This window comes from Corvus cornix, chromosome 21 (assembly GCF_000738735.6).
Source record: "Corvus cornix cornix isolate S_Up_H32 chromosome 21, ASM73873v5, whole genome shotgun sequence".
In the NCBI taxonomy this organism is placed as follows: domain Eukaryota; kingdom Metazoa; phylum Chordata; class Aves; order Passeriformes; family Corvidae; genus Corvus; species Corvus cornix.
This window is the reverse complement of record NC_046350.1, coordinates 3,333,764-3,361,708: the sequence shown is the minus strand read 5'-3', so window position 1 is coordinate 3,361,708 and position 27,945 is coordinate 3,333,764. Positions and strand designations below refer to the sequence as shown.

Here is a 27,945-nt window from a genome sequence, read left to right as displayed (position 1 = left end):
AGAATCTCAGCGGGCAGGCAGTGCTCCCAGCAAGGCTGAGAGCCCATGGTGCCCCTCACCGTCCTCATTGTGACGAAAAAAGCTGAGTTTTAATCTTTCTAGTAATTTATTCAGGCTCAGGAACCGTGAGTGAAACACGGTTGGATAGACAGAGGTTCATCTGCTCTGCTTCTCCAGGGAGTTCTTCTCCCATATTGGGGTGGCTGTAAGGACCTTGGTCCGTGCTTTTCCTTCTCCCTGTGTCTCTGGGGCTGGGTTTTCCACAGCAGCCTGGAAAACTGAGAACGTGGAGCTTTTCCACACTAATCTTTGGAAATTATTTCAGCGGCAGTTCCCAGGGAAGTTTCATTGGCAGAAGGCACCGGACCCGGTGCGACCCCGCCGGGTCCCGCATCCCGGGCTGGCCGCCCCAGAGGGAGCAGGAGGCTGGAGGATCGCTGCTCGCAGGCTTTCTGTCCCCGCTGCCGGGATCTTTCCCGTGTGCAGTCTCCCTGCAATGCCCTGGCCAGCAACAGAGGGAAGCAGCAATCCAGCGAACGCCCGAGCCGGCTCTGAGTGCGCCTCTCCCAGTGAACGCCGGCAAATCCCGCCGGCAAATCCCTCCGGCAACCCTGGATCCCAGCACCAACCCCCTGGTTTGCACATTTTGGTCTCTTTTCCTCTAGAAACCTGCAATAAATCCAGTGCAGGTCCCTCCCGAGCTGTGCCAGCCGTGCCAAGCATCCACCACTGTCTCCCTTCCACATCGAAGCAGAAGGGATGGAGATTTCCTTGCTGGACCCTTCCCTGGGCGAGGAGATCTCCACTTTAATAAGTAGTTTGGGGTCTCTGGAGGTGATAATTAATCCTCCTGGTGGAGTCTGGCTGGAGGACTCTTGCTGGAAGAAGTCAAGGATGATAGCCCAGGTCTTCCCTTTGGTGTGGGGAGCTGGTGACAGCAGGGAGCTGACACAGGGCAGAGGCAGAAGAGGCTCCAGACTGGGTGGGGCAGGGAGCTGAACCTGGGCTGTGGCTGGTCGTGAACTCAGCCCCAGGTGCCATTTACTCATCCTTGGGAACGGGAATTGCGCCCAAGCCATCAGGAATGCTTCCAGAGCAATGCAGAATTAGGCTCTAAGGCTCTTCCCAGTTTAATTTTGATGCGCACAAAGAGCTCCCACTGCTTCCCACCAGGTGTCTTTTCCTTCTGCAGGGCCTCACCACCACAGAGCTTTCCCAGCTTCCCAAATGTGAATGTCTCCACCATTCCCTGCATAACAGGGCTCTAAATGGCACCTCCTTCCAGAGGGGATTTCACCAGCACCAGGCAAAATTTGGGGAACCCTATTTGAAAGTAAATTGGTCGGTAAATTCTTTACCAACCCAGGTGCCCGGTGCCAGGCTGTCACTCTTGCTGCAGAGGCACTTTCCCAGGAGGAGCAGGGATCAGAGCAGCAGGGATGTGCCTTGACAGCACCACCGACTCCAGCTTCCCTTTGTGCCACCTAGCTCAGAGCTCAAACACGAGAAGAGGCTGGCCTGGCTTTGCACACTCAGCCTGTGCTTTGAAAGAGTGAAAGGGAACTTCCAAAACGCCCTTAAAATAGTCAGATTTCTTTCCTTTTGAAAACGAGAGCAGCCACGTGGTTAGAGCTGGTGTCACCCGTGATGACCACACAGCCGGGGCGGTGCGGAGGTGCTTTCTCCTCTGGAGGAAAAGGCCTGGCTACTTCCTGAAGCTGCTCTGGGCCAGGGAAAGCAGCATGGAAGAAGGGTAAGGCCACCAGCAGTCACCTGCATCTGTTCTAGGCTTTTCCTCCTCTCAAAGCTGCCCTGTAGGTCCTTTCATTTCTCTGTGTGTCACACGTGGGATGAGGAGGGACGGGAGGACACCAGGCTCTGCCTGTTAGCTGTCCCTGGCATGGGACCTGTGGGGAATGAGCCCTCCTGTGCCCTCCTGTGCCCTCCTGTGCCCTCCTGTGCCCTCCTGTGCCGTGGGAATTCCTCCAGGCAGGGTGGCTGCGGATGCTGTGTTTTGTAGAAATCAGCTCACGGGATCTGCTGACAGGGAAAGCTTCCCTGCTTTCATTTTAACTCCCTCCCCTGCAGCCACCCGGTCTCCAGCTGAGTCAGAGGGGCCCGGGCCACCCCGAGCATCCCTCACTCAGAGAGCTCGGCTCGGCAGCTCAAGCCCAAAAAGCAGGAAGTTTCGGGTTTTCACTATGAGATGTCGCGGCTGGGACGGGACGCTGACACCAGCGGGGGTGAAAGGGGCAGCCAGATGTGCCTGGGGCGTATCCGAGTCAGCCAGGGCAGGGGAGAGGTCCTGCTGCTTCCAGGGAGTGGGTGAGGGAGCAGGAAGATGGTTGCCCATCGAGGCAGCACGAGGCTCAAGATGGCTCCGTGCAACCTCCGGCTCCGGCTGCTGGGTCCGAGAGGTTCTGGGCACACAGGGAGAGCTGGGCTGGGCTGCTTTCCTTCCATGCCTGAGAGACGCCAAGAATCCTTGTGCAGGGGCGAGGGGAATGGACTGGACTGAGCATGGCTCTGGTTGTGACTGTGCAGCAGCATCCAGGAGGCTTTGGCTGAAAAACGGGTTCATTCCACTGAGCTTGGGTCACCCCTGCCTGCTGCCCTGGCCTGCACTGCTGGGGGTGTGGGCACTGTCCCCCATGATGGCCCATGGGGGTGTCCTGTGTGTCCCCAAGATGGCTCTGGGGGGCTCTGGTCCTGTGTGTCCCCCATGAGGGACACTGGGGTCTCTGGTCCTGTGTGTCTCCCTGTGATGGGCCCTGGGGGTCCCTGGTCCTGTGTGTCCCCATGATGGCTCTGGAGTTTCTGGTCCTGTGTGTCTCCATGATGGCCCTGGGGGTCTCTGGTCCTGTGTGTCCCCCACGAGGGGCCCTGAGGGGTCTCTGGTCCTGTGTGTCCCCCACGATGGCCTTGGGGGTCTCTGGTCCTGTGTGTCCCCCACAATGGCCTTGGGGGTCCCTGGTCCTGTGTGTCCCCCACAAGGGGCTCTGAGGGGTCTCTGGTCACCTGTGTCCCCCATGAAAAACCCTGGGGATGCCAGTCCTGTGTTTCCCTCACGATGAATCCTGGGGGTCTCTGGTCCTGTGTGTCCCCCACGAGGGGCCCTGAGGGGTCTCTGGTCCCTGATGTGCTTCTGGGAGCGAGTTGGGATTGAGGAATTCCCGCCCTTGGCTGGCTGATTTGCTGGAGTGAGATGGCACGGCACAGCGTGGCACGGCACGGCATGGCATGGCATGCTGGCAATGCTAACCCTGCTGTTTCCCTTTGCCCCCAGAGTGATTTATCCCCTGTCAGACTCCCCCGCTCTGAAGATGTCCCAGTCGTCCGCAGCTGACGAAGGCACCACGTTCGAGCACCTCTGGAGCACGCTGTAAGTGGGGTGTGAGCGTTCCCCATGGGGGTGTTCGGAGGCAGCTGTGGCTCTTTGGTGGCTCTATGCCAAAGGCAAATTTCCTTTCGCATCCTCTGCTTTCCACAGACGCCTTTGCCACCTGACAAATTCTGCTCCCAGGTCCCAGACTCTCTGCCCAGGGATTCCTTTTGCCAAACAGCACGGAACTCTCTGTCTCATGGGTAGCTCCCTCCTGGCTGCAGGGCTCCAGGGCAGCATGGGGATGGTGTCAGGGCCAGAGCAGAGCTCCCCTCAAGCTGGGACCCTTAATTCCAAAATTAAACATCTTCCAGCCCCACCAAGACATTTGTAACTCTTCTGGCCCTTAGGCCTCATGCCCTAATCCAGCAAGGGAGAAGGACTGTGCTTCATTTTGTCTTCTTCCTCCCTTGGTCCCCTCATGTGAAGACATCCCAGGGGGACAGATATGCTGGAGCAGCTGGGTGGATGCAAAATTTCCTATATTTCTGCTTGCTTTACCTGCCAGGTAAAGCCTGCTCTGCCATGTGGAAATAAAAGCAGAGGATGGAGGAAGAAGTTGGGAAAGGGACACGGTCTGAGGGGACAGTGAGTTGCTGGTAGGGGGGTGGTAGGAGTGGCACAGGCTGCGTTGGAGAGCTGGGGAGATGACTGTGCCCTCACCTTCTCCTCAGGGAGCCAGACAGCACCTACTTCGACCTCCCTCCAGCCAACCCCACCGGCAGCAACGAGGTCTCCAACCGCACAGAGGTCACGATGGACGTGTTCCAGATGAGAGGCATGACTGACTCGGTGATGGTGAGTGTGCTCAGACAGCAGGGACGGGGACCTGCACCAGGCACAGACTTGATTTCCCTGCAGGGGTGGGCTGGGGGCTCTGGGGGGAGGCTCTGGGGTGTTTGCTGGTCCGTAAACCGAGCCCAGCCTTGCTGGTGCAGCACTGCTGGCACTGGCACAGGGTCTGGTCACCTGTAATCGATGGCACAGGGCTCTGGTGCAGGGTCTGGTCACCTGTAATCTCAGGGGTCAATAAAACCGTGACTATTTATTGTTGGGTAACATCAGTGCAGGCAGCAGCGGGGGCTCGGAGCTCTGGGGGAGTACCAGGACAGGAGCCGAGCGTCATTCGCTCTGGGACAAACGGTGTGGAGTAAAAGCCATTTGTGAGCTGCTGCGGGGGCAGAGCTGCCGGAGGGGCGCGCCGTGCTCCCAGCTCTGCTCCCACCACAGCCGCAGCTCCGTGCCGGTGCCCGTCCTGCGAGAAGCCTTTGCTTCTGCCTAAGACAAAGTCTTGGAAAAGCATCGCGGGCGCGCGAGACATCCCGGCCGCTTGCGCGTGTTCGGTGGCTCCCGGGAGCATCCCTGAGGCTGCCCTGGCTCTCCGCTGCATCTCCCTGCGGAGAGACGCTGTTTCCCTCCAGAAAGCCGCCGTTTCCCTCGCTGACAGCTTGCCTCCCCTCCCCCAGCCCCTTTTCCCTCGCTTTCCGCTCGTTTTCCCTCCCTTCCCCGGCCTTTCACAGCGGGCAGGGGCTGGGCAGAGCGCTGCTAATCGGGGCTGTGCCCCTCGCTGAGCGAGCCCTCGCCTTTCCCCTCGCTCCCGCTGCAGCCTAAGCCGAGCCCGGCGGGGCCGGAGCAGCCTGGCGGGCATGACAAGAAGTGCTCTGGTAACGGGATGCCAGCGGCCTGAGGGAAAGGCGAGAGAGGGGAGAGGCTGCGCAGGGTCCGTGCTGATTCCCGCTGCTCGTGGCGCGCAGTGGTGCCAGAGTGGTGCTGGCGCTCTGTGGCTGCGAGCACGTCACCCCAATGCTCTGCCAGGCATCTATCCCTATCTGTTCCTGCCTATCCCTCTAGATATCCATCCATCCATCCATCCATCCATCCACACATCCATCCATCCATCCATCCATCCTCACCATGGATGCGTATCTGTCCATCCAGATAGAGACAGCTCCGTATCTCCCAGACACGGAGCTCTCACAGAGTCACAGCACTGCCTGCTCAGGGCAAGGGTGGGCACCTCCGTGTGCTGGTGACAGGTGCCAGCCCAGCAGGTCTCCAGCCCCGTGCGGCTGGAAGAAGCTTTTGAGAGCGGGATGCGGGCAGGTTTGGTGGTGGAGCTGGACCCCCGCTCTCCCTGCAGTGGGAATGGTTGGTATCGCCCAGTCCATCACTGGGCAAGCTGGGGCCTGCCCTGTGCTTTAATGAATACTCATGAGGGACAGAAGGGGTGGGCCCTGTTTTGTTGTTGGATGCAGCGAGTTGACAGAACTAAGGGAGATGAAAAAAGCAAAAAAGCCAACAGACGGCGGCACACGGGTGGCCGGCGCAGCATCCCTGGCGCTGCCTGCCCGGCCCCGCTCCCGCGCTCCTTCGTCCCACCCGCCACCCCACCCCGGCCACCGCCCCGACCCCATGACTCCCGTGGCAGGAGGCTTCCCGGTGCTGCGTGAACCCCAAGACAACTAAAATGCTCTACATCAGCGACCCGATGCAGCATTACACCACGGTAGGTGCTGCTTGCTGTGGGTGGGGGTTGCCTTGATGCTCTGCTTAGAATTATCCTCTACTGCTGGGGCACCTGCTCTGGCTCTGCCTGCCCAGCCTGGCTGCTGCTGCCCAGGATGCTCAGGGGTTGTCCCAGTGCACACCCATCCCCATGCTACAGCTGCACGGAGGAGCTGGGGCTGGTCCAGCCCCGCTCATGAGCCACGAGCCGTGTTGGTGCAGGATGCTGCAGCCTCAGTGATCGGTCACTGTTCCTCTTGCTTTGCCCCATCTGGTGCTTGCAGAGCCCAAGGTGTGATTTGAGCCTCAGGTGCCAGGGGTGCAGGCTCACCTACCTGTGTGTACCCAGGTGGGAGGGATGTCAGCTGGAGCATCCATCCGAGGAACACCTGGAGGTGCTGGACACCACCAGCACCACTTTGACCTCCCCAGCCAAGCCCACACCACACTCCTGCCTCCCCTGGCAGGCTTCCTTTCCCTGGTGGGGATCCCTGGGAGGGTCGAGCGGGTGAAGCAGGACCTGTGCTGCAGGTAATACACTCCCAGCCCTGTCCTCAAGCGCTGAGGTTGTTTCCTTAGGGAAAGGGGGTTGTGTCTGTCCCTGGCATTCGGAACAGTCCAGCACAGGCACAGAGGCAGTTGGAGATAGAAGGAAATCACTTCATTCCTGGTTTTTACCTTAAGTGTGTTGGTACCAAGCCCATGTGTCCCGTTGTCGGGGCTGTTCCGTGGGAGGTCGTTGCTGCAGTTGTGTGAATAATTATTCCTGTGTGTGTAGGTACATATTTACAGACACACACACACACACACACCTGCCTTCGATTGGTCTTTTAGGGAAATGTTTCCATAATGTCATCAATTTTGAACAGCAAGTCCATCGTTTTGCCCTGCAAACGATGCACCTGACTCTGGATGTCTATGCCAGCAGATTCCCAAAGCCCAAGCACTCAGGATGCTGCCTCTTGCTTTGTGCTAAGGCAGCCCAGCTCAGGGCAGCCAGCCTGGCTGGCAGAGGTGATACCCTGGGTCTCTTATCTCATCATTCTTCCTGAGGGAAGGTTTCCTCCCATGCAGAGCTCAGGATGCTCCATTCTGTGGTGGGTCCCCATTCACTTGCCCATTTACAGCCACAGGCTTCAGCCATGAATGGTCCTGGCTCTCAGCATGAGAGCAAAACAGCTCAGTCCTGATACTCCTGGATCATCTGGGCTGTGTGCAGCCCCATTCTGCAGCAATCCCTTTTCCCTTGCTGCTGTTCTCGTGGTTGATCCCTGAGCTTTGCCTGTGCCACCTCACTGCTCCCCATGGCAGCTGCATTTCCCAGTTGGATGGCAAGAGCTTTCCTAACGTGCCTGTTTTGCCAGAGTTTCTCATAAGTTTTTCTCCAGGTGAAGCCTGGATTAAGGAAAGCTTGGCTTGTCTTCGGCTGGGCTATTTATAGAGCGGTGAAGAGGAATAGAGGGATTTAGGCACATATTTTAGGGGAGAAAATGGTTGGATGTGTAAAAGCAAGCCAGATCTTGTTCAGCATTCCTCCAGTTAGTCACAGGCTCCAACGACCTTGTGAGAGATGCAGGCAACAGGAGAACTTCCCTGGAGAAGGATGATTGCCTTTAAACCATTCCACATCGTAGAGGGTTGGGTGAGGTTGGGATCCCAAGTTAAAACACGTCTCCTGATTCCTGAGCTGTGAGCCTTGCTGCCCTTTGGAGAAGGCTGAGCCTGCTGGCTGTGCCTACGGCTGCTTCCACAGCTCCTGGCTTCCCAGAGCTGCCCCAGTGGGTGCTGGGGACAGGGACAGGACAGTCCCTGCCAGGCATGAGGGCAGTCAAGGGGGGCTGTGTCGCTGCTCCAGTGCAGGGAGCGAGGATGACGCACAGCGATGCACTGGACACTGCGCGTGGTCACCAGCACTGCCACTGCCTCGGGGCTGCAGGGTGAGAGCAACCCCTGAGCAACTCGGGAATTGCAGATTTCTGGGGGAAAAAACCATTCCACTTGCTCTGAGAAACAGTTGTATTTGAGTCTGATTTTCCAATGAAATGCTAAGGTCGCTTTAGCCACACGGCTCTTGGGAATGTTGCTGTGCTTGGGCTGTGCCTGCGGGTAAAGGAGCTGCCAGCTCCTATTGGAAGAATCTGAGAGTAATTGGTCAGAGGAGGAATAAGGAAAAAATTGTAAAAAGTCATGATTTGGTCCAACAGGTCTGGAATAAGAGCCAGGACCTGCCTAAGTGGGTCCGTTTGCCCTGTGACTTTCCTGCAGTGCGCTGCATCGCAGCCGCGTGCTTTGTAGGTTTGAGGTTTTCCCCAAATTAGAGCAGCATCGGGCCCTGGGAGCAAACATCCCGCTGGGAAACCAGCTACAAATCACTGCTCGGGGCTGGTTGGCTCAGGGCAGCACTCCCGGGAGCGGTGTGTAGGTGTGTGTCCGTGACCAGCGAGCACACGAGGGACAGCTCGGAATACAGGACGGCCGCTCGGTATCGCCGTCGCGATGGAGCGATGTCATCGCCAGGGACTGCTGCTCTCCTTGGCAGGGTGGCCTCACCGAGCTGTGACACTCTGGCTGCTGGAAGGGACACCGTGGAGAAGAGCCCTGCGTGCAGGACAGGGCTGTCACTCCCTGCCTGCAGAGGGACATTTCCCACACCTGAGCAAACCCCACAACATCCCTGCCTTCTCGCCGCTGTCAGAAGCGTGGCTTCCCCAAGGCAGGTGCGCTAGAAATCCGGGATTGTGGCACCTCGCTGCCTCCAGCGAGGATGGAGCAGCTCGAGGGGGGTGATTTAAGCACACGGAGTTTATCCCTCACACAAGTGGTGACCTGTCGGAAAACCCGAGCCACCCAGACCAGCTCTTTTGGCTCCCCTCCTGCACGCTGGCCCTTTAAGGAGGCTGTAACAGGACACCCCAGCCCTGGAGAAAGGTGGCTGAGGTTTCCCTGTCTCTAAACTGGCTGGTGTTTTCTTTTTTCCCTCCTCCCCTTTTCCCTTCCTCCAGTCCCAGTTCAATTTGCTGAACAACAGCATGGATCAGAGCATCGGCAGCAGAGCAGCCTCCACCAGCCCCTACAGCTCCGAGCACACCTCCAATGTCCCAACGCACTCGCCCTACTCGCAGCCCAGCTCTACCTTCGACGCCATGTCCCCGGCTCCCGTCATCCCCTCCAACACCGACTACCCTGGTCCCCACCACTTCGAGGTGACCTTCCAGCAGTCCAGCACCGCCAAGTCAGCCACCTGGACAGTAAGTTTCGTGTCTTCTACCTTGGCTAGGGAGATGCTCAGCACCGCCGGCCGCGTCCTCCCCGCCGACACCCAGCGCGGCGGCGGTGGGGAGGCTCTCACGGGGCAGCTGCGGGATGCAGCCCCCACTGATGGGGACTTCACCGGCGCAGGCGGTGGCCCTGGGAAGCAAAGCGTGCTGGAAACATCGGCGCTTGCTTTCCAGGGGGTTTCTCCCAAAGGGCTGTGAAGCACAGCGGCTGGGATGTCACTTCTCCCGCCGCAATTCCCTAAACTGTGGGTAAATGTCCTCCGAAAAGAAATGTCCTGGGGAAGTACCTGCCTTGTTCTCACGGTGCTTCCCGGCGTATTTGCCAGCGGGTGCTGTCAGAGACGAGGCTCGTGTCTCCCAGCTTCGCTGTAAGTGCCTGCTTGTCATTTACAGTCTTTCTCCATCCCGTACTAGACGAGTAATGTAATCCCTGCAAGTCACAGCAAATAAGAGAGCGGGCTTTTAAGCGCAGTAGGTTTTGATGCACAGAGGGATGGCTGCACAGCTCCGTGCTGTCTGCTCGGGAGCCGGGATGCAGCTTTGGTCCACGGCTGCTCCGACCGCCCTCCTGCTGCCGAGCACAGGAGAGCTCTGCGAGCAGGGACCCAGGGACCGGGCAGAGCGCTCGGGGGCTGCTTTGCTTTTTGTGGCAAAAGGTGCTAAATTCGCATCCTTGCTACTGGCTCAGCGCAGCGTTTTTAAGGAGAACCAGCACTTGTGGCCGGTGCCGGAGGCATTCCCACAGCGGGTGCCTCTGGAGTACCGGGGAGAGCCGCTCACCACGCTTGAGCCGGGCGGGTTTTCTCCTCCGGGAAGCACTGGCAGAGCAGGAAGGTTGGGGCGGGACGACTGACACACCGCAGCAGCAGCAGTTTCCTCCGGGGCTGCGGTTTGACACTGTCATGGAACGGGCAGAGCAGCCCAGCGATGTTTAAGCCCCGGGCGTGATAATGACCTTTGTTTGCGGAAGGTGACGTGTTTAATTGCCAATACGGTCCTTCCTGCGGGAGACAGAAAGCATCCTTGGATGCTGTCGTGCAGGGACACCCCGGGCAGCGGCCGGCGAGATGCTCCCGGTTGTCCTGGGGAGGATGCAGGAGGGGACGGGCTCCGGTAGCGGCCGCAGCGCTGGGGCTGTGTCCTGCGGAAGCCAGTGGGTGTGTGGAGTGGGAAAGCAGCAGCGAGCCGGCAGCGGTCGGGCGGCTGAACGCAGCCGAATTCCCGGCTGGTGCAGCCCAGCAGCTTCCCCGCAGCCGGTGGCTGCAGCTTCACACGCACCGGGGGCTTGGGGCAGCGCCGTGGTTAAACAGGACTTGCCCTCGTAGGGGTGGTAAAGTCTCCACTCTTTCCACTGTCTTTCCTTGCGGGATGTTGCTCAGGGATGCATTTCATTAGGAACTGAATAAACCAGAGGTCCTCGGGCAGGATGTGACTCCAGCCCACTCCTATCCCTCCTGGGGGATAACTCAGTTACAGGTAAAGCTGCACAGGGAAGGGAGGCATTCCCGTGCCACTCACGCGTCCCAATGGAAACCGAAACAAGGCGCTGCAGGGTGTCTTGTCCCGACATGCTGGGATGGGGACCAGAACGTGTCCGACGCTCGTTTGTTTGCCACTGTCCCCAGCTAGGAGTGCCGGGGGATGGCTTTGGGATGGAGCAGATGCAGCGCAGCAGGGCTCCCCTCCTGAAAGCCATCCCATTCCCCTGGGATCTTTCCGCGGTTCTAACTAAAGGGAGTTCAGGCTGTCCCTCATCACACTGTGCTCCTGGAACTGCCGTGTCCCACTGGGAGCTCCTGTCCTCACCAGGACAGCATATGGCTGTTTTTCCCACGCCTTTGAGGGAGATCAGGGCAGGCACACGATGCCAGGAGAGCAGCTGGACCCGGGAGCTGCCCGGAGAACACGCTCATTCTAGAAGTGGCTGGGAGCATCCGGGGAGGATGCGCCCACCAGCCGGGGCTGGGAGCCATGGCTGCAAGGAGGGGTCTTAGGAAGGGTCCACAGTGAGGATGTGAGTGCCTGAAGTGACTTTAACACTTGGGAAGGCAGTGAGAGGTGTGTGGCCCTCTGAGCCACCATGCCAGGGTGGCTGCATCCCCCAGAGCAGGTTGGCTGCAGGGCCAGTGCCCACCTGTGCTGGAGCTGAGCCTTGTGGGCAGCACCAGTGGGTTGGCAGCATCTGGCACCCTGGAAAGCACAGGGGACGTTTCATTTGAAGCAGTGATTCCTGCAGGATTGCCAAGGTGGGTGCAGTGTGTCCGGCTTGCCACGGTGCCATGTGAGGAATGGTCCTGCTGCGGTGACAGCTGGTGTCACTCCGTGTCCTCCTGGCTGGGGCTGTCACAGGCATGGTCAGTGCTGGAAGATGAAATTGCTGCCTTCCTCCCACTCACCGTGAGCTCTGCAGCGCCACTGCCACACCTGAGAGTTCGTCCTGGTTTAACGGGGAAAGGAGCTCAGCAAAACAAATGTGCTCCATGCTGTCAGTGAACACACAAATAATGCTGGATGGGACAGCGTGAGCCTCCACAGGAGGTGGGAGCACACATGGAAGATAAGGAAAAGCCATTGGCAGATGCAGGCACTTGGGAAGGGAAGGTAAATGTCCGGTCAGTAGGGCTGGGGACAGAGAGGGACATGTGACAGGGCAGTGATGGTCACACCAAGCACAGCAGCACCGACTGTCCCGGTGCTCTGCAGGACACGTGTGGTTTGGGGCAGCATTTGGGAAGAACCAACCCAGCCTGTTCCTCCTGCAGAAGCCTCATGGCTTTCGATACGCTGAGCTTCGCTGTGCCCAATAATTTATGCCAGGATGGTTGATCAATTTCCACCAAGCATTGACCACAAGCTCGGCAGAGCCAACATGCTGAGCAGAAATTTGGAGCTTCCTGCACTGGAAGGAGTCTCAGCTGAAGGTTTCCTGCAGTCTGGGGTTGAATCATGGAGGATCTGGCCACGGAGGAATGGACAGCTGGTGAGGAGGCAGTGCCAAAGCAAATGGTTTGTGTGAGTCACCTTGTCAAACAATCCAGCATCATTTTTTGATATAATCATGAGCTTTGGCTGATGGAAGTGTGTAGCCCAATGGCCTCCTGGTTTTGAAGGGTTTGGACTTGAATCCCTCTGGAACATGTGGCATTATCCATTCTCCCTCACTTAGGAGAGGAGGCTCCTAAGGACCAGGTGAGCTGGCCACTCTGGGCAAGTGAGCTGGACAAGTGCTTGCTCTGCAGGGCTGGGCAAGCCAGTGTCACCCAGGGGAGCAAAGTGTCCCCAGGCCCTGACACACACACACAGTGCTCCTGTCCGCACTTCAAACCTTCTGCTGACAGAACAGACATGGCTTGGGAGGGAGATGCGAAGAAGATGAACGATTTGGAACAGATGCCTTGTAGAGCAACACCAGAGAAATGTTCTGCATGGAAGTTACCCCCAAGAAGAGCAAGGGGGCTCAATCGTGGTGTGTCCAGGAGATGGTTCCTGATAGCAGCCAGCTCTTTAATCTAATAGCAAAAGACATAATGAGATCCAACACTTGGAAGCTGAAGCCAGGCAAATTCAGACTAGAAACAAGGTGAAATATTTTTTTTTAGCAGTGAGGATAATTAACCATAGGAACAATTTACCAAGGAATGTACCCAAAGAATCCCAGCTCCTGAAGGATTCAAATGAGGAGTCTGCATATCTCTCCAGAGATAAGATGTGCTTTAGCAGAAACCTTTGACTCAATGCAGGAGGAGAAGGAAGGGGTCTGAGGGCAGCACTGTGGGCAATGGGACCGGAGCATCATCAGCCGCTCTCTCTTGCCTCAAAACGCTGATTTTCTAATTTTAGAAAAGAGGTGAACGGAGAAAGGTGAAGCCTTGGGACTGACTGAGGTGTGCCCTCGCAGAGGGACTCTGGGCAGTGGTGGGTGACACTGTCTGTCCCAACCCCTGGGCTGAGCACTGCGCGTCACCACCAGCTCTGGACGGCAGCAGCCGCGCCGGTCCGTGCTGTGAGAAGCCCTCCAGGCTGCTGCCACCTCCCTTTTCATTTTTAATGGCCTTCTTATCGCGGAGAGCAACGGCCAGATGCCGAAAATAAGGTTTTCCCTGTGGGTTGGAAGCCCCCCTCTGGCAGGCTGCTGCGGCGGGGCGGGCCGAGGACCGGGAGCTGCGGCACGGCAAGACGGGGCACGCCGGCATCCTGCCCGCCCGCCGGGGCCACCGGGGCTGCGCTGCCCGGAGCTGCCCGGACACGCTGCAGCCGCAGCCGATCGCGGCGGTTTTCTCGCCGCAGCCCCTCGCCACGCCAGCCAGCTGGTAACTGACGGATAATTAGGATTTTTCTCAAGTCGGGCTGGCGGCGGAGCGGGGCTCCCTCCCCGCCGGACGCTGTCACATGTGCCGGAGCTGCAGAGGTGTTAATGGGGTCTTTGGCCTCCCGCGGCCGGGCTGCAAAGGGACGTGGGGGCTCGGGGCCGTGGTGCGGGGGAGCTGCCCGGGCTCACACGGAGCCCCTGGAGCCGGGGGGAGACGGACAAGCCCCCGAGCTGAGCAGGCAGGGCGGTCTCTGACACAGGCATGGAGGGTCCGAACCGCACCCAGGCTCTGGTTGCTGTTTCGGGGAGCAAACAGCCTGCGAGGGAAAGGCTGGACAGGTCCACAGCCAAGGAGAGCTGCTCCTGCTGCCATGGACAGCAAACCAGTCTGCTTCCCAGTGCTCGGCCAGTGGGAGATGGCAGTGCGGAACTGGTTCCACTTGCTTGATAGATCTTGCAGCTGGAGCACGGGCACTGGGGAGCTGAAATGATTTCTCTGTCCCAACTGAATGAGGAGGATGGGAGTAATTGGTGTGGTGGGAGGCAGGCTCTCCCTTGCTGGTCGCTGTCTGAGGCTTGTTGGGGTAGAGGCAGATATAAAGAGGAGGGGAAAACCTTCAGGAGCATCTACAGTCCAAGAGATCCCTCTGCAAACTCTCTCTGGCATTTTCCCATATCCCAGGGAGGTTGCTGTCCAACAGCCGTGGCCTGGAGATGATCAGGGGCCACACGCCCTGAGGACGCTCTGAGTGTGCAGATGAGCGTGGGTATTTTGCCATGCCAGAAGTAGGAAAGCAACCTCGGCACCAGCCTTCTCTGGAACCCATCGAAGCCAACCCACTGGAGGCTTTCCACCAGCTTTCTCAGGGTGTGGATGAGGCTCCAGGAGCTCCAGACACAACGGAATTAAGAAAAAAAGGCAAAGGAATTCAGTGTGTGATGTTCCAACACGATCCCGCTATCAGCTCCATTATCTTGAACGTGTCTGGTATGCACAGGTCAAGGGAATGGCTTCCTGGCAATGCTGCTCCATCGGGAAGGCAGGAGAGGTGGGAGAGAGTTGGGAGCCCTGATCTCTGGTGCATGAGAGGGGGAAAGGATGCTGGTGTGCCCTTGGCAAACCCACTCACTCCCCATGCCCACTCAGGCAGTAGCTGAGAGAGAGCAGAGGAGCAGCCCCTCCTCCATGGCACAGCCCTCCTGGGATGCTCCAGAGCCTGTGTTTTCCCCTGAACCCTGCTTTAGCTGTGCTGGTTTTCATATTTCATTCCCAGCAGCAATTCCCAAGACCAGCAGCAATTCCCTTCCCTTCCCTTCCCTTCCCTTCCCTTCCCTTCCCTTCCCGCCCGCTCCCTGCATCCTTGGCAGTGTGAAGTAACCTCCTTGCTGGATTTGTGGCTTCCTTTTTGGGTGGGAGAGAAGGGGTTGGCTTGGTCAGGGGATCTGAGCATCTACCACACAGAGGGAGTCAGACCTACAAGAAGAGATTAAACCCCAGAAGTGCCAGCGCTGGCTCAGCAGTGACTGAGAGAGATCCCAGCTGGAAGTTATTTTAAGGATGTGCTCACTGTGGAAGGCAGGGAGAGGACTCCTTTGTGGGTGAACCAAGGGATTTTAATTAGCAGTAATGGCATGCTAATTAAGGTAGAAGAATGCAGGCTGGAGCACTGGTAGCCTCCCTGTGCTGCTCTAGCGGGGGCCCTGAGACCTCAGTGGTCTGTAGGGCTGGGGGACCTGTGGGTGACAGAGGTCCCCTGCAGCTGATGATGGCTGGGGTGATCAGGGGGGCTCTGCTGGGTGCCTTGAGACCCCCTGTCCTGGGCACAGCTGGTGGTGGCTTGGTGTCACCCCAAGGCATCGCTGCCATGGTGCGGGGACCGTAGGCACAGGGAGGCGGGGTGTTCCTTATGGCCATCACCACCGTGGTGCAGGGACTGAAGGGAGACAGAGGTGGGTGTTAGGGCATCCCTTAGGGCCATCACCTCAATCCATCACCACCACGGTGCAGGGACTGGAGGCACAGGGAGGTGGGTTTTGGGGCATCCTTTACGGCCATCACCTCAATCCATCACCACCACAGTCCAGGGACTGGAGGCACAGGGAGGTGGGTGTTGGGGCATCCCTTACAGCTGTCACCTCAATCCATCGCCACCACGGTGCAGGGAATGGAGACATGGAGAGATGGGTTTTGGGGTATCCCTTATGGCCATCGCCCCAGTCCATCACCACTGTGGTGCAGGGACTGGAGATAGGGGTACCAGGGTACCTCTTACAGCCATGCCCAGGGCAGTATCCCCACTGCCCAGCCCACCTGTGTGCTGGACAGGTACCTCAGGCCCTGCCGGACACTCCCCTCTCCTCTCAAGCACCAGTCATACTCAAACCCGGCTCGTAGTAAATGAGCAACAAAGTAGCTTGGGAAGGAATTTCCAGCTCAGTGAGGAGTTTACAGGCCGGTGATTAAAAAATGGCTATTAAAAAAAAATTAGCTGTGCCGCCGGCACGTCTTCCAGGATCTGCCGTAACAGATTCGTCCGAGCCGGTTAACGGTATTTGCGGTTTGCAAGATGCTACATGTCTGGGGAAGATGACAGACACGTTATTATCACCTCTCGGCTGCGATCTGCCCCAACCTGTCCCAGGATGCAGCTCCGCAGCTGCTTGCTGGGGAGTGCAAGGAAATTAGCAGCCGGAGGCGGCACTTTTCTTCTCTCTGCCTTGCCAGGCCAGTGGCTTTATTGGGGATCCATTGACTGCAGTCCTGGACACGTCTTGAGTAGAGCTAATGAGAAGCCTGGAATGTAGGAGAAGAAGAGGAGGAGGAGGAGGTGGCTGGTAGGGAGGAGGGGGGGGGGAGGATTTGTGGAAAAAGCAATTGTTGAGCAAATCATTTCCTTCAAGAGGGAAAGGAGGCCTTGGCTGCACCTTCCCCAACAGGCAAGTCTAGACGCTTCGGTGTCAACAGTTGACGATAAATAAGATTTTATCAGCTCCAAATCTGTTGGGACACATCCTCCTAGCGGTTCTGCTGCCCAGGAAGGGCTGGGCAAGATGGACTTCGCCAGGAGGTCTTTCCAGGCAGAGGATTCAGGTTATTTTTGGTGTGAGGCTGTCAGCATCCATGAGGAAAACCACCTCTCCCTGCTCATTCTCTGTGTGGGGTGGCAGCACTGGTGGCCTGTGGAACCATCCCCTGATCCTGTCTCAGGTTGGGCAGTGATGGATGCTGAGACTCCACGTCAACGCTGCATCCACGAGCCACTGTGGGGCATTCACTCAGTGGAATCTTGTGATGTCCAAAACATTTCCATGGGGCAGCAGCACTGGGATAACCATGGTGAAGCCTCACAGTGGCCGGTGCCACCATGGGGTGACTTGTTTGTGTCCTGTTCCATCTGGCACTGGTGCAGCACAGCCTCGTCTCACCCAAAAAGCAGCTGCGTTTCAAACACATCCAGAGACCTTCTGTGGTACCAAGCTCTTGGGGACACAGAACTTAGAGCTGATAGGCTGCTAGGGGTTAAATAATTTGGCTTTTCCATTTTTTGGCTTGTTCCTAGAGCTCTGGACAGACAGCACTGGCAGGGAAGGGACAGAGACAGATCTGCCGTAGCAGTATCAGCCCAGAAGTTGAGGGTGACACTGGAAGCTGCAGGAAACCCCAGAGGAATACAGGTTCTGTGTGTTCCATAGGCTCCAGGGAGACTGTCAGTGCTGCTGCTGCTGCTCTGTGCTGGTTGGAGCAATCGAGCACCCACAAGCCACAGAAACCTGTTGTGTTCCTCAAACACACAGTGACACCCAGTAACAGACGCTCTCCGGTGCTTTCCAGGAACAGAGATGGACCTTAGTCCTAATGTAAGCACGGAGACAGACACCAGCAGTCCCCCGGGCAGAGCAGGGTCTGGAGACACAGGCAGGAGTTGCCCAGGGCAGAACACACCCAGGCTCCTTTGTAGGTCTGAAAGGAATCCTGGAGCTGAGGTCTGGATGTACCAGGAAGGTGTACAGGTGCCCCAAAATGTTGTTCCTACACCCAACAGCAAGCTGGCAGCAGCCCAAGTGACCTGAGCTTTGGCTGTGACCCAGCTGCCACATGTGGCCAGTGCTGAGAGGTCAGTTTGTCCAAACACTGCAGAGTGGGGAGGATGTGAGTGAACAGACCGAGGTTGCCCCCAGTGCAGGTGGCAGGAGCACGACCGTGGCACACAGAGAGCCGAAGCAGCGAGGCGGCCGCGCTGGTCTGGGTTACATCCCAGCATTTTGATCTCTGGGTTCTGCTCTGCCACTGCCTCACATCACACTCGAGCAGCATGTGGTGCCTGTGGTCCCTGCAGGGTGCTGTGCAGGGTATGGCTGTGCTGGGACGTACCAGGGCCTCAGGTGATGCAGCACAGCCCGGCAGAGATGTGCATGGCGGGTAATTAGCAAATACAGATAACGGAGGAGAGAGGTGCCTGCCCAGGGACACTGCTCAGCACAGGTTTTGCTGTCCCCTACAGAGAGTGTGCGTAGCCAAGCTGGGGATGCAGCACAGCTGGGGCTGCAGAACCTCCTGGGATCCCAAAACCACGATGCTGGTTGTCCTGGTGGCCATGAGCAGCCTGGGTCTGTGGGACCGGGAGCGCTCGGCTGGAGATGCGGCAGAGGACGGCTCCACACCGAGAGGAATCAGGAGCGCGGCCGCCCAGGGCACAGCCTGGACTTTTCTTGCCCAGAATTATCAGCAGGGAGTTCCTTAAAAGAATAGTTTGTTATTGTGGAGGGATCTTTGAAGGCGATCCCGGAGCTGTTGGGACACGATAAGGTTATCAGCGGAGGCAAGTCTGCGCGGAGCGGCCGCCTTCCCCCTGCAGGGCATCCCTCTGCTATTTAACAGAGATTTATCCATGTCATAACATGGTATAATGAGAGAATTTGTTACCAAAGAACTTGCCATAATGCACCTCTGCTCTTCCAGAGCAGTTATAGTTCCCAGGCATGTTGAGGGCTGCCCGGGAATGTCTACATGAAAAGATCCTTTGACAGGAGTTGTCAGTGTTTTAACACCTGGCAAGCAAGAGCCCCCTCCAAATAACCCTTGTTTTGCCACAGTGGTTCCTCTAGACGAGGGCATTAAACCCCATCGTGGTGGGCGAGTGGGTTCCGTGGGCTGCAGCCACGTGGGAGTTTCCTCTCTGGCCAGGCAGAGCGGAGTCACCACATTCTGAGTGGAGCCTGCGCTTCCAACTCAGGCCTGATCCCTGAGAATCCCTGCTGGGGGTGCAGGGTCACACCCAAGAAGCTAGCCTGGCCATGGAGGCAAGGTGTAGCCAGCATCCTGAGGTATAAGTGCAAAATTTGGGGATTTCAGTAGAAGTTGGTGTTTCCAAGCATCCTCTCTGGTTGGGCAAGTCCAAGTGCCTACAAAAATAAGGATTAATTCTTGCTGTCAGGTTCAAGTTTGTGTTACACCTCTCGGTCACCACCCTCCAGTGACCACAGCACCTTCCTGCTCCCCCCAGCACCGAGCAGGTTCTGATCTTGGGACACCCACGACACCCCATTGTTGTGCCTCCAGGAGCCAGTACCAGCCCAGTGCTGGAGGAGCTGCAGGAACTGCTGCTGTTTGCCTTGGTGGAGCCTCTGACCTTTATGTCTTCCCAGAACTTCCCCAGAGACCACCCAAATGAGACAAACCTGGAAATGCTTTATGTTGTTTGCCCTGTCCCAGTCCTGGTGGTGGGAGCACCTCGCTCATCCACAGGCAGATCCGCTCCTGCAGCCAGGGCAGGGGGACTGGGACACACAAATCCTTCCTGCCTGATCCACAGCTGCACTGGGACATGCTCATGGCCAGGAAAAGTGGGGACTGAGCCATCCATGTCAGCCCCTGAACACCCCCCAGCCCTGTGCTGAGCCCCTGTTATGGGCAGCCCCAGCTCAGGAACCCCCCGCTGGCGGGAGAGCAGAGCCTCCCCTGGGCACACCTGTATTTGGATGGCTTGGGACAAGCTTTAACATCCCCACAAACACTCTGCACGGTGGTATTTTTTTGGCACTGGGCACTGTGTTGTGGGGATGAGATAAAATACCTGGAGCGGGAACATGCCCTGCCATGCAGAGACGGGCTGCTCCGAGCACAGGGGTGGGCTGGTGTATAGCAAACACATTCCTTGCGAGATGGAAAACAGCGTGGCACAGATGAGGTGGAAGGGAATTGCACATCCCCACACATGGGCAGTTCCTGGAAGGTGAAGGACAAGTTCTCCTTCCCCAGCCCTGCTCTGAAGGGGCACACGCTGCAGCCTCCAGAGCTTCCCCCATCCAAGGGCCTTGTGAGAGAAGTTTGCCGCTGAGCAAACCCCACTGTGCCCTCACAGGGAAGAATTTGGTGGCCACAAACCGTTTTCTACTCAGCAGTGACTGTGGGCACTGCCTCCAGCTGCCACAGAGCATCCTCCTCCCACGGCCAGCCCGGGCAGTGGTCCCCATCATGTCCCCACCCTGTCCCTTCCATGAACCACTGCTGCTGCAAAGGATGGAGTCAGGATCAGGACAAACCCATCTGTGTCAGAATGAAACTCCCAGGTCCTGCCTAATGAGCTGTGACACTGCTAAGCACGATTTCCTCAGGCTGTGATGCGCCAGTGCCCTTGGTGCTCCCAGCCCTTGGTCAGGAGCCATGTGTGAGAGCAGATTTGGGAATGTTTTCAAAACGGGCTGAGCGATGCACGAACGAGGGCTTTGCTGATTTTCAGTGAGATTCCCTCTGCCTCAGTGCAGCGGTGACCCAGCTCTGCCAGAGCCCTTGCCCATCTGGGAAACCCTTCCCAGCCCCAGGAGGTGGCTGTACCTGGTTTATGTGGAAAGCAGATACCACATAGTGTGGGTGAAATGGTCAGATTTCAGTATTTCCAGGGGAAAGGGAAGAGAAGGAACCCTGCCTTTATACCAGAGCAGCAGAGGAAGCCGAGGGTGGCCAGGGGAGCACCCTCCACCCCACCAGTGATGCTCACCTGAGGGATGTCTCCTCTTTCCCAGTACTCCCCGCTGCTGAAGAAGCTCTACTGTCAGATCGCCAAGACATGCCCCATCCAGATCAAGGTGTCCACCTCGCCGCCCCCGGGCACCATCATCCGGGCCATGCCCGTCTACAAGAAGGCAGAGCACGTCACCGAGGTGGTGAAGCGCTGCCCCAACCATGAGCTCGGCCGCGACTTCAACGACGGTGAGGGCTCCGAGCTGCCCGCATGGCCTGGGGGGCCGTGTGTCCCTCGTGTCACAGCCCTCGTGTGCGCAGGGTGAGCCCCCCGGGCAGCCACAGCTCTAACTGGAGGTTTGCCTTGCAGGCCAGTCAGCCCCTGCCAGCCACCTGATCCGGGTGGAAGGCAACAACCTGTCCCAGTACGTGGATGACCCGGTGACGGGACGGCAGAGCGTGATGGTGCCCTACGAGCCCCCGCAGGTACCCGGCTGCTCGCGGCGGGGGGAGGGACCGGCTGCTGCCTCCATGGTTTGGGTTGCTTGGCACGGGGCAAAGGGTCCAAGTGTCCCCCTTGCCCTGGCACATCTTAGACCACTCACTGCTCGCCCCTGGCAGCGGTGGCAGCTACACTCCAGCACCTGCAGCTCCCCGCCCTGTGAAGCATCCCAGAGCAGCCTGGTCTTGGGAAGTGGGGTGTAATGGGATACCCCCTCCAGCCCTGCCCTGGGTGCCCCCCCAGTCCTGGTTCAGTCCCCTCTTTCCAGCCGGGACCATTCCCACACCATTGCTGGCGTTCCCCTGCTCATCCTGCCAAGGCACCAGCCCTGTGCCAGAGGGTCCAGCCCTGATTCCTCACTCCCCGGGGGTCCCAGCCTGCCACCTCTCCTCTTCTTCACTCTCCGGGGGTCCCAGCCTGCCTCCCCTCCTCTTCTTCACTCCCCGGGGGTCCCAGCCTGCCTCCCCTCCTCTTCTTCATTGCCCGGGGGTCCCAGCCTGCCTCCCCTCCTCTTCTTCACTCCCCGGGGAGTGCCATCCTGCCTCCCCCCATCACTTCCCGCTCAGCACCTGCTCTCCCCTCTCGGGCAGGTGGGGACCGAGTTCACCACCATCCTGTACAACTTCATGTGCAACAGCAGCTGCGTGGGAGGGATGAACAGGAGGCCCATCCTCATCATCATCACCCTGGAGACGAGAGAGTGAGTGGCTGTGGGAGCAGGGATGGGCATCCCTCCCACCGCGGGAGGGCTGGGGAAGGAACCCTGCCCTGCAGGGAGCACCCCCAGGGAACGGGATGGGGCAGCCCCAGCTCGCTGCACGGGAATGCTCCCTTCTGCCAGCTTGGAAAAGGGCTGGCACGGAGGGACCAGGGACCCAGCCCAGCAGCTGGAGCCTTCCTCTGCCCCATGCGCGCCTCTTCCCCAGGAGCCAGCTGCTGAGGGGCTCTGCTGCTCCCTGGTCTGGTTTCTGCCTGGGCTGAGTCCCAGCGCCCTTCCCGAGCGGCAGCAGGGCCGCTGATTGCTCTGCTCTCCCAGCGGCCAGGTCCTGGGGAGGAGATCCTTCGAGGGGCGGATCTGTGCCTGTCCCGGCAGGGACCGGAAAGCCGACGAGGATCATTTCCGAGAGCAGCAAGCCCTGAACGAGAGCGCGGCCAAGAACGGCAACGCCAACAAGCGCAGTGAGTCCCCTGACAGGGGGCGGGGGGCTCAGGGCACCCAAAGTCCCTGCACTCCCGAAGTTTGGGCTCAAATCCACACTCAGGGGTGATGCTTTGACCTTTCCCCACTAAATCTCACACATCGGACCCCCTTGCAGAGCCCAAAGATGCCTGTGCACGGCTCCCGCGGCCAGATACATTTATTCATTATTGACAATAACAAAGGGACGCTCCCATGCCAGGCCGCAAGGGAATGGTTTCAGCATCCTGCACGGCTTGAGGTGCTCCCTGCCATGTCCTGTCTCCCAGGACTCCACCAATTCTCTTCCCTTCTCCTTTCCAGCGTTCAAGCAGAGCCCCCAGGGCATCCCAGCGCTGGGCACCGGCATTAAGAAACGGAGGCACGGGGAGGAGGAGATGTACTACGTGCCCGTAAGTGTGGCTGAGCTGCAACAGGGTCAGAACTCGGCTTGGGACAGCGCTGGCACCGTCCCCTCTGCCAGAAGCATCTTGGGGAAGAGATGTCGGGCAGGTTGGGGCTGCACGGGCTCCTGTAGGACAGCAGGGGCCTTGAATAGGAGCAAAAGCATGCACGGGTGCACATGTCCAAGGGATTCCTGCATCCCGAGCAGTCCCTGGCCACAGTGACAGCCTGTGGAAAAAGGGAGCATAAGGTGGGATGGGAGTAAAGCAAAGTCCTGGTCTTGTTCCCTCCTCCAGGTGCGAGGCCGGGAGAACTTTGAGATCCTGATGAAGATAAAGGAGAGCCTGGAGCTGGTGGACCTGGTCCCGCAGCAGCTGGTGGATTCCTACAGGCAGCAGCAGCAGCAGCTCCTGCAGAGGCAGTGAGTCCTGCCACAGCCCCCGAGACCTCCAAAGTCCCTGAAACCCTCACAGCCAGAGACCCTCACAGTCCCTGAGACCCCCAAAGTCCCTGAGACCCTCACAGCCAGAGACCCTCACAGTCCCTGAGACCCCCAAAGTCCCTGACACCCCCCACAGTCCCTGAGACTCCCCCAGTCCCCCAGGCCCCTGCGGCCCCTTGAGACACCCATGGTCCTTGAGACCTCTCCTGTCACTGAGACCACCCACAGTCCCTAAGATCCCCACAGTTACTGAGACCCCCACAGTCCCCCCAGAGCCCTGCAGCCCCTTGAGACCCCCGCAGCTCCTTGAGACCCCCACAGCCCCTGAGCACCCTTGGCAGGGAGGTCTCATGGGCTGGAGTGGAGCTCCAGACCAGAGCAGGGCAGCTCCATCCCACCCATCCCAGTCTGACCAGCGTGTTCCCTCCCGGAACAGGAGCCAGCTGCAGACACCTTCCTCCTACGGCCCTGTCCTTTCCCCCATGAATAAAGTCCACGGCGGAGGAATCAACAAGCTGCCCTCTGTGAACCAGCTGGTGGGGCAGCCTGCCCAGCACAGCTCCGGCTCTGCACCCAGCCTGGGCCCCATGGGTACGTCCTCCATCGCCAGGCCGGGCACGGGGCTCTCCCTGCCCAGGCAGTGCAGGGTTATCAGGTCTGGGTGGTATCTAAGGGGTGCATTTGTTGCCACTGCCCAGGACCCGGAATGCTGAACAGCCACCCCATGCAGCCCAACGGAGAAATGAACGGGGGCCACTCGTCCCAGTCCATGGTGTCCGGGTCACACTGCACCCCCCCGCCACCCTACAACCCCGACCCCAGCCTCGTCAGGTAAGGAAGGTGCCCGGTGCCCTGTCTGTCTTGTCCTCTGCTCCTTGCTGTGTCCCTCGCTCTAACCTTCCCATCTGTCTGGCAACTGGTCAACTGGCCACTGGCCCCAACTGAGAAATCACTGCTCCGCAATCACAGACTGTTCCTCTCACCTCAGCCACCAAAGCCCAGCTACCGACCAGTCAGAAACCCCCACTGCCCTCATGCAGCTCCCTGGGAATCCACCCCGATCAATCAGAAATTAAGTACATCCAAACGAGGGTCTTGCCCTACATGTCCACTGGCATGTAGCTTCGTGAGCTTCCCCCTTCCCCTTCCGTCCAGCAACACCTGGAAATGGGTCCATGTGGCTTATTTTCATCAGGAATGCATTAACAGCTCTGCAGATTTTTAAAGTTTTGGCCTTTAAAAAGACCATGGATGTTTTCACAGACCCTGGGCCAGCATCTGCATAGGGCAGAACCCGGGGCATGCCCTGATCCCCCTCCCCAGTAGCTGGAGCTCCCTCGTATTATGAATTCCTGAGCCAAAATCTCAGACAATCAGGAGAAAAACATCTGTAGTTTAAGGAATGAACATAACCCCACACTTGGCTTTGACCTTAGTGGCAGTGGAGTTCTCCACGTCCCCCACCTGACACGGTCTGTCCCACAGAGATGGGACACAGCTGTTGTTCATGAGAACTTAATGCCACTTTATTTTCCAAACTTTCTCTGCAGTTTTTTAACAGGATTGGGGTGTCCAAACTGCATCGACTATTTCACCTCACAAGGGTTACAGAATATTTACCACCTGCAGAACCTATCCATAGAGGTAAATGCTTTGGGGAGATCTGTTCTTACCACTTGTTTCCAGCAGCTGTTGGTCTGAAAAGCAAAACCAAAACTGTTTTGGAGGAAGGGAAACCTGTGCCCCAACCCCTCACACAGAACATGTGCTCCCAGGATTGATGCCTCTCATTCCTGCCCCCTTGGTGGTCCTTCAGAGGTAGCGATAGCTCAGGCCTTGGTAGAAACCACAACCAGTCTCAGCTGCTTCCTCCAGACTCTCAGAAACAGCAGAGATCAAAGATCCCAGGGTCCCAGCTCAGGGAGATTTTCCACCTAACACAGAGAACACAGCTGAGGTGCTCAGAGGGACACCCCAAATCCCACTGAGCCAGCAGGGACACCCCACTGCAGTTCAGGGAGGTTTAACCTGGTCTCACCTCTTCCCCTGCTAATCTTTAAGATGAAAGAGGCTGAAATAAAGAAGTTGAGCCCAGGGCATTTTTATTAATGGAAGCTTGGAATGAAATAGCCCAGGTCAGGTAAAAGCTGTCAGAAAAAGCATGGAAGGGATGCTGGAAGTACCTGTGTGTGTCTAGAGCATCAGCCTCTGCTGCTGCCACACTGCTGGTATCAGGGGTGGCACCTGAGCCAGGGCTTCCCCAGCCCATCAGGGGAACAAGAAAAAGGAAAACAAAAAAAAATCCTGAACCCTTTGAGCCGTGGCAAGCCCTGTAAATCCTGGAGTTGGTGTTTTTGCTGAGACAGAGCTCCTGCCCAACCCCATTTTGCCCCAGGCAGGCGTAGCAGTGTCTCTACCTGGCAGCTACAACATCCTGCAGGAGAGATGATGATTTGTCACTGGTGGCTGGGGCCAGTTGTGTAACCTGAGCCTGGTTTTGGACCATTTGCTGAACTAACTCTGTGACCGTCTGTCAGCTGTCCAAGAAAATGTTTAGGAATGGCCAAAACCTGTGTCAGGGCAGAGCTGTGTGTCTGAGTCGGCGTTTGTAGCTACTAATTGCGTACTCGCTGTCTGCTCCAGTTAACGCTCCCGTGAGTCTCTGTGGCATTAACATGGATCCCCGGCAGCTCCCTGCTGTGCTGGTCTCTGTGCTGGCACAGCTCCCCTGTCTGAGGTCACCCACCTCTCCTGGCTTTGCGAGAGCCGCTGTCACCCACATCTCAGTGCTCGAGGCAGGTGCCATTCCAGCCTCCCGGGCCAGGACCAGAGCAGAAGCAGTCCCAAGTGCACAGGCACAAGGATGCTCCACACGCTGCTCTGCCACCTGTGTCCAAGGGGAACGTTCCCTTCCTTCCCTCCCACATCTGTTTGATATGAACCCCTGCCAAAACAACAACAAAAAGTCTCCAACCTGCAAAGCTGCAGTGGAGTAGCTGGGTTACAAACGAGGAATAACCCAGGGGGTGATGGACCCATGGCCATGGTGGGAGGTCCGTTGGGCATCATGCCCATGTGTCCCCCCAAAAGCACGACCTGGGGGTCCAGGGCTCGCTCCTGCTGGTACAATCACTCCTCTGGCGGCCGTGCCTCAGCGGTGCTGTCCTTGCAGGATCTCGGAGCACTGAAGATCCCGGAGCAGTACCGGATGATTATCTGGCGGGGCCTGCAGGAGCTCAAACAGAGCCACGACTACGGGGCCCAGCAGCTGATCCGCTCCAGCAGCAACGCCTCCACCATCTCCATCGGCAGCTCGGGCGAGCTGCAGCGGCAGCGGGTGATGGAGGCCGTGCACTTCCGCGTGCGCCACACCATCACCATCCCCAACCGCGGCGCGGCCGACGACTGGGCCGACTTCGGCTTCGACCTCCCGGACTGCAAATCCCGCAAACAGTCCATAAAGGAGGAGTTCACGGAGGGAGAGATCAACTGAGGGGCTCCAGAGGTGTGAGACACCAGGGGGGTGACAAACTCCCCCCCCTTGAAATGTATTTGCAGCCTTGCGCACCTGGAGAAGTTTAATTTTGTTATCCAGGGGAACTGCAGGCCCTGAGCCAGGCAGGAGGCGCCTGCCCTGAGGAGGAAACTGGAGGTGAGGAGGAGGAAGAAAAGGAGGAGGGCAGCCGAGCCAGCTCAGCAACCAGAGCAGGATTTCTGCCTGCCCGTGACACGGGGGGCACGGGCCGGTTTGTGTTTTCCTGGAGCGTCCCTGCCTCCAGCAGTGTAAGGATGGCACGTTCTTCTCATCCCTGCTCATCGTCCGTGTTCTCCGTGGTGTCCCAAACTGAGAGGGCTTTGTCACTGCGACACGGACTCAGCCCTGACCTGTGCAGGCATCGCCAGGGACTGGTGTGAAGCCACATCCTGCTTTTCCATGGACTGCCAAAAGCACCCCTTCCCTCAGCCCTCTGTAGAGCCAGAAAGAACCTGTTTGTCCGTTCCCAATGTGTTCTTGTACTTAAAGGTTGGTGTATATAAACAGAATGTACATACAGTAAACTCATTGTGCTGTAAGGAGAGAGAAAGATTTATTTTCATGTAAGCTATAAAAATTGATACTGACTCCTGAGACACTGCAGTGTCAAGTAAATTAATTTCATGTTGTAGCATGTAAACATGCAGCGAATCCTGTCTCCAGCCTTATCTATTCAAAACTCAGTTTTTTTCCTCCTCTGAATCTCTTGCATGCAGTTGTGGAGGAGGGGGAAAGCCAGTGATTGTCCTGGGAGGTCAGAGGTCTGGATAATCCCTCCCTGCTCCCTTGGAGAGTTTTGTTGACAGGTCAGACCTGACAAGCTGGAATGCCATGGCGTAAATTCCATCTCTTTGGAGCATGGCATGGACTGGGTGACCAGTTCTGTTCTGTTCCTGGTCACTTTTCCCAGCTGTAATTTCTTTGTTGATTCAGACAGGGAAAAAAGCCTTCACAGAAAGCAAGGACATGAACAGGTGTGTTCCCTGCCTTAATGTTCATTCCCTTCACATTTGGGAAGGCAATGTCCCACAACAGGTCTTGGAAAAGCACTGGAAGTCACAGGAGCTTCTGCTGTGGAAGGGAGGGCAGGCAGGGAGTTGCTGCATCTGTCCCCTCAGCCCTGGTCACTCAAGATTTTGGGCAGCCTGAGGGAACCTGCACAGAGATGGTGCCACCCAGCACATCCCCACTGCTGCACCCTCCCTCTGGAGGCCTCCAAAGGCAGCCCTGCACCTTCATCCCATCACCCCCAGGCTGGGGAAGGGGCTGGATACCCTTCCCAAAGCCCTGGACCCTCTAAGCAAGAGCAGAAGAACAGCTTAAGTCCCACCAGGGCTCACCTGAGATGCAGCTTCTCCTGCAGGCAGGCAGTGGCAGGCAGAGAGTTCCCTCTCCAGGGGGGACAGGAGTGTGACCACTGGACGTGCTGCACCCACAGCCTTGGGCCCC

At 57.8% G+C, this 27,945-nt stretch overlaps 1 protein-coding gene across 4 annotated transcripts; it reads left to right on the top strand.

Annotated features, from left to right (window-relative positions):
* The first annotated feature begins 1,657 nt into the window (after window positions 1–1,657).
* On the top strand, window positions 1,658–27,147 carry TP73 (tumor protein p73). Of its 4 annotated transcripts, XM_010405845.2 has the most exons (14): window positions 1,658–1,753; window positions 3,287–3,382; window positions 4,057–4,180; window positions 8,890–9,135; window positions 20,498–20,684; window positions 20,806–20,921; window positions 21,528–21,637; window positions 21,974–22,116; window positions 22,439–22,527; window positions 22,816–22,940; window positions 23,398–23,552; window positions 23,660–23,792; window positions 24,512–24,605; window positions 26,134–27,147. In XM_010405845.2, the coding sequence occupies exons 1-14, from the start codon at window positions 1,743–1,745 to the stop codon at window positions 26,452–26,454; spliced, it is 1,950 nt and encodes a 649-aa protein (XP_010404147.1). In that variant the 5' UTR covers window positions 1,658–1,742; the 3' UTR covers window positions 26,455–27,147. The 4 variants fall into 4 exon arrangements, with proteins under 4 accessions (XP_010404147.1, XP_019145352.1, XP_019145353.1 ...); XM_019289807.2 differs by lacking the exon at window positions 24,512–24,605 and having other exon boundaries at window positions 1,676–1,753; window positions 26,134–26,251; XM_019289808.2 differs by lacking the exons at window positions 1,658–1,753; window positions 3,287–3,382; window positions 4,057–4,180 and adding an exon at window positions 7,611–7,824.
* Window positions 27,148–27,945: the final 798 nt, after the last annotated feature.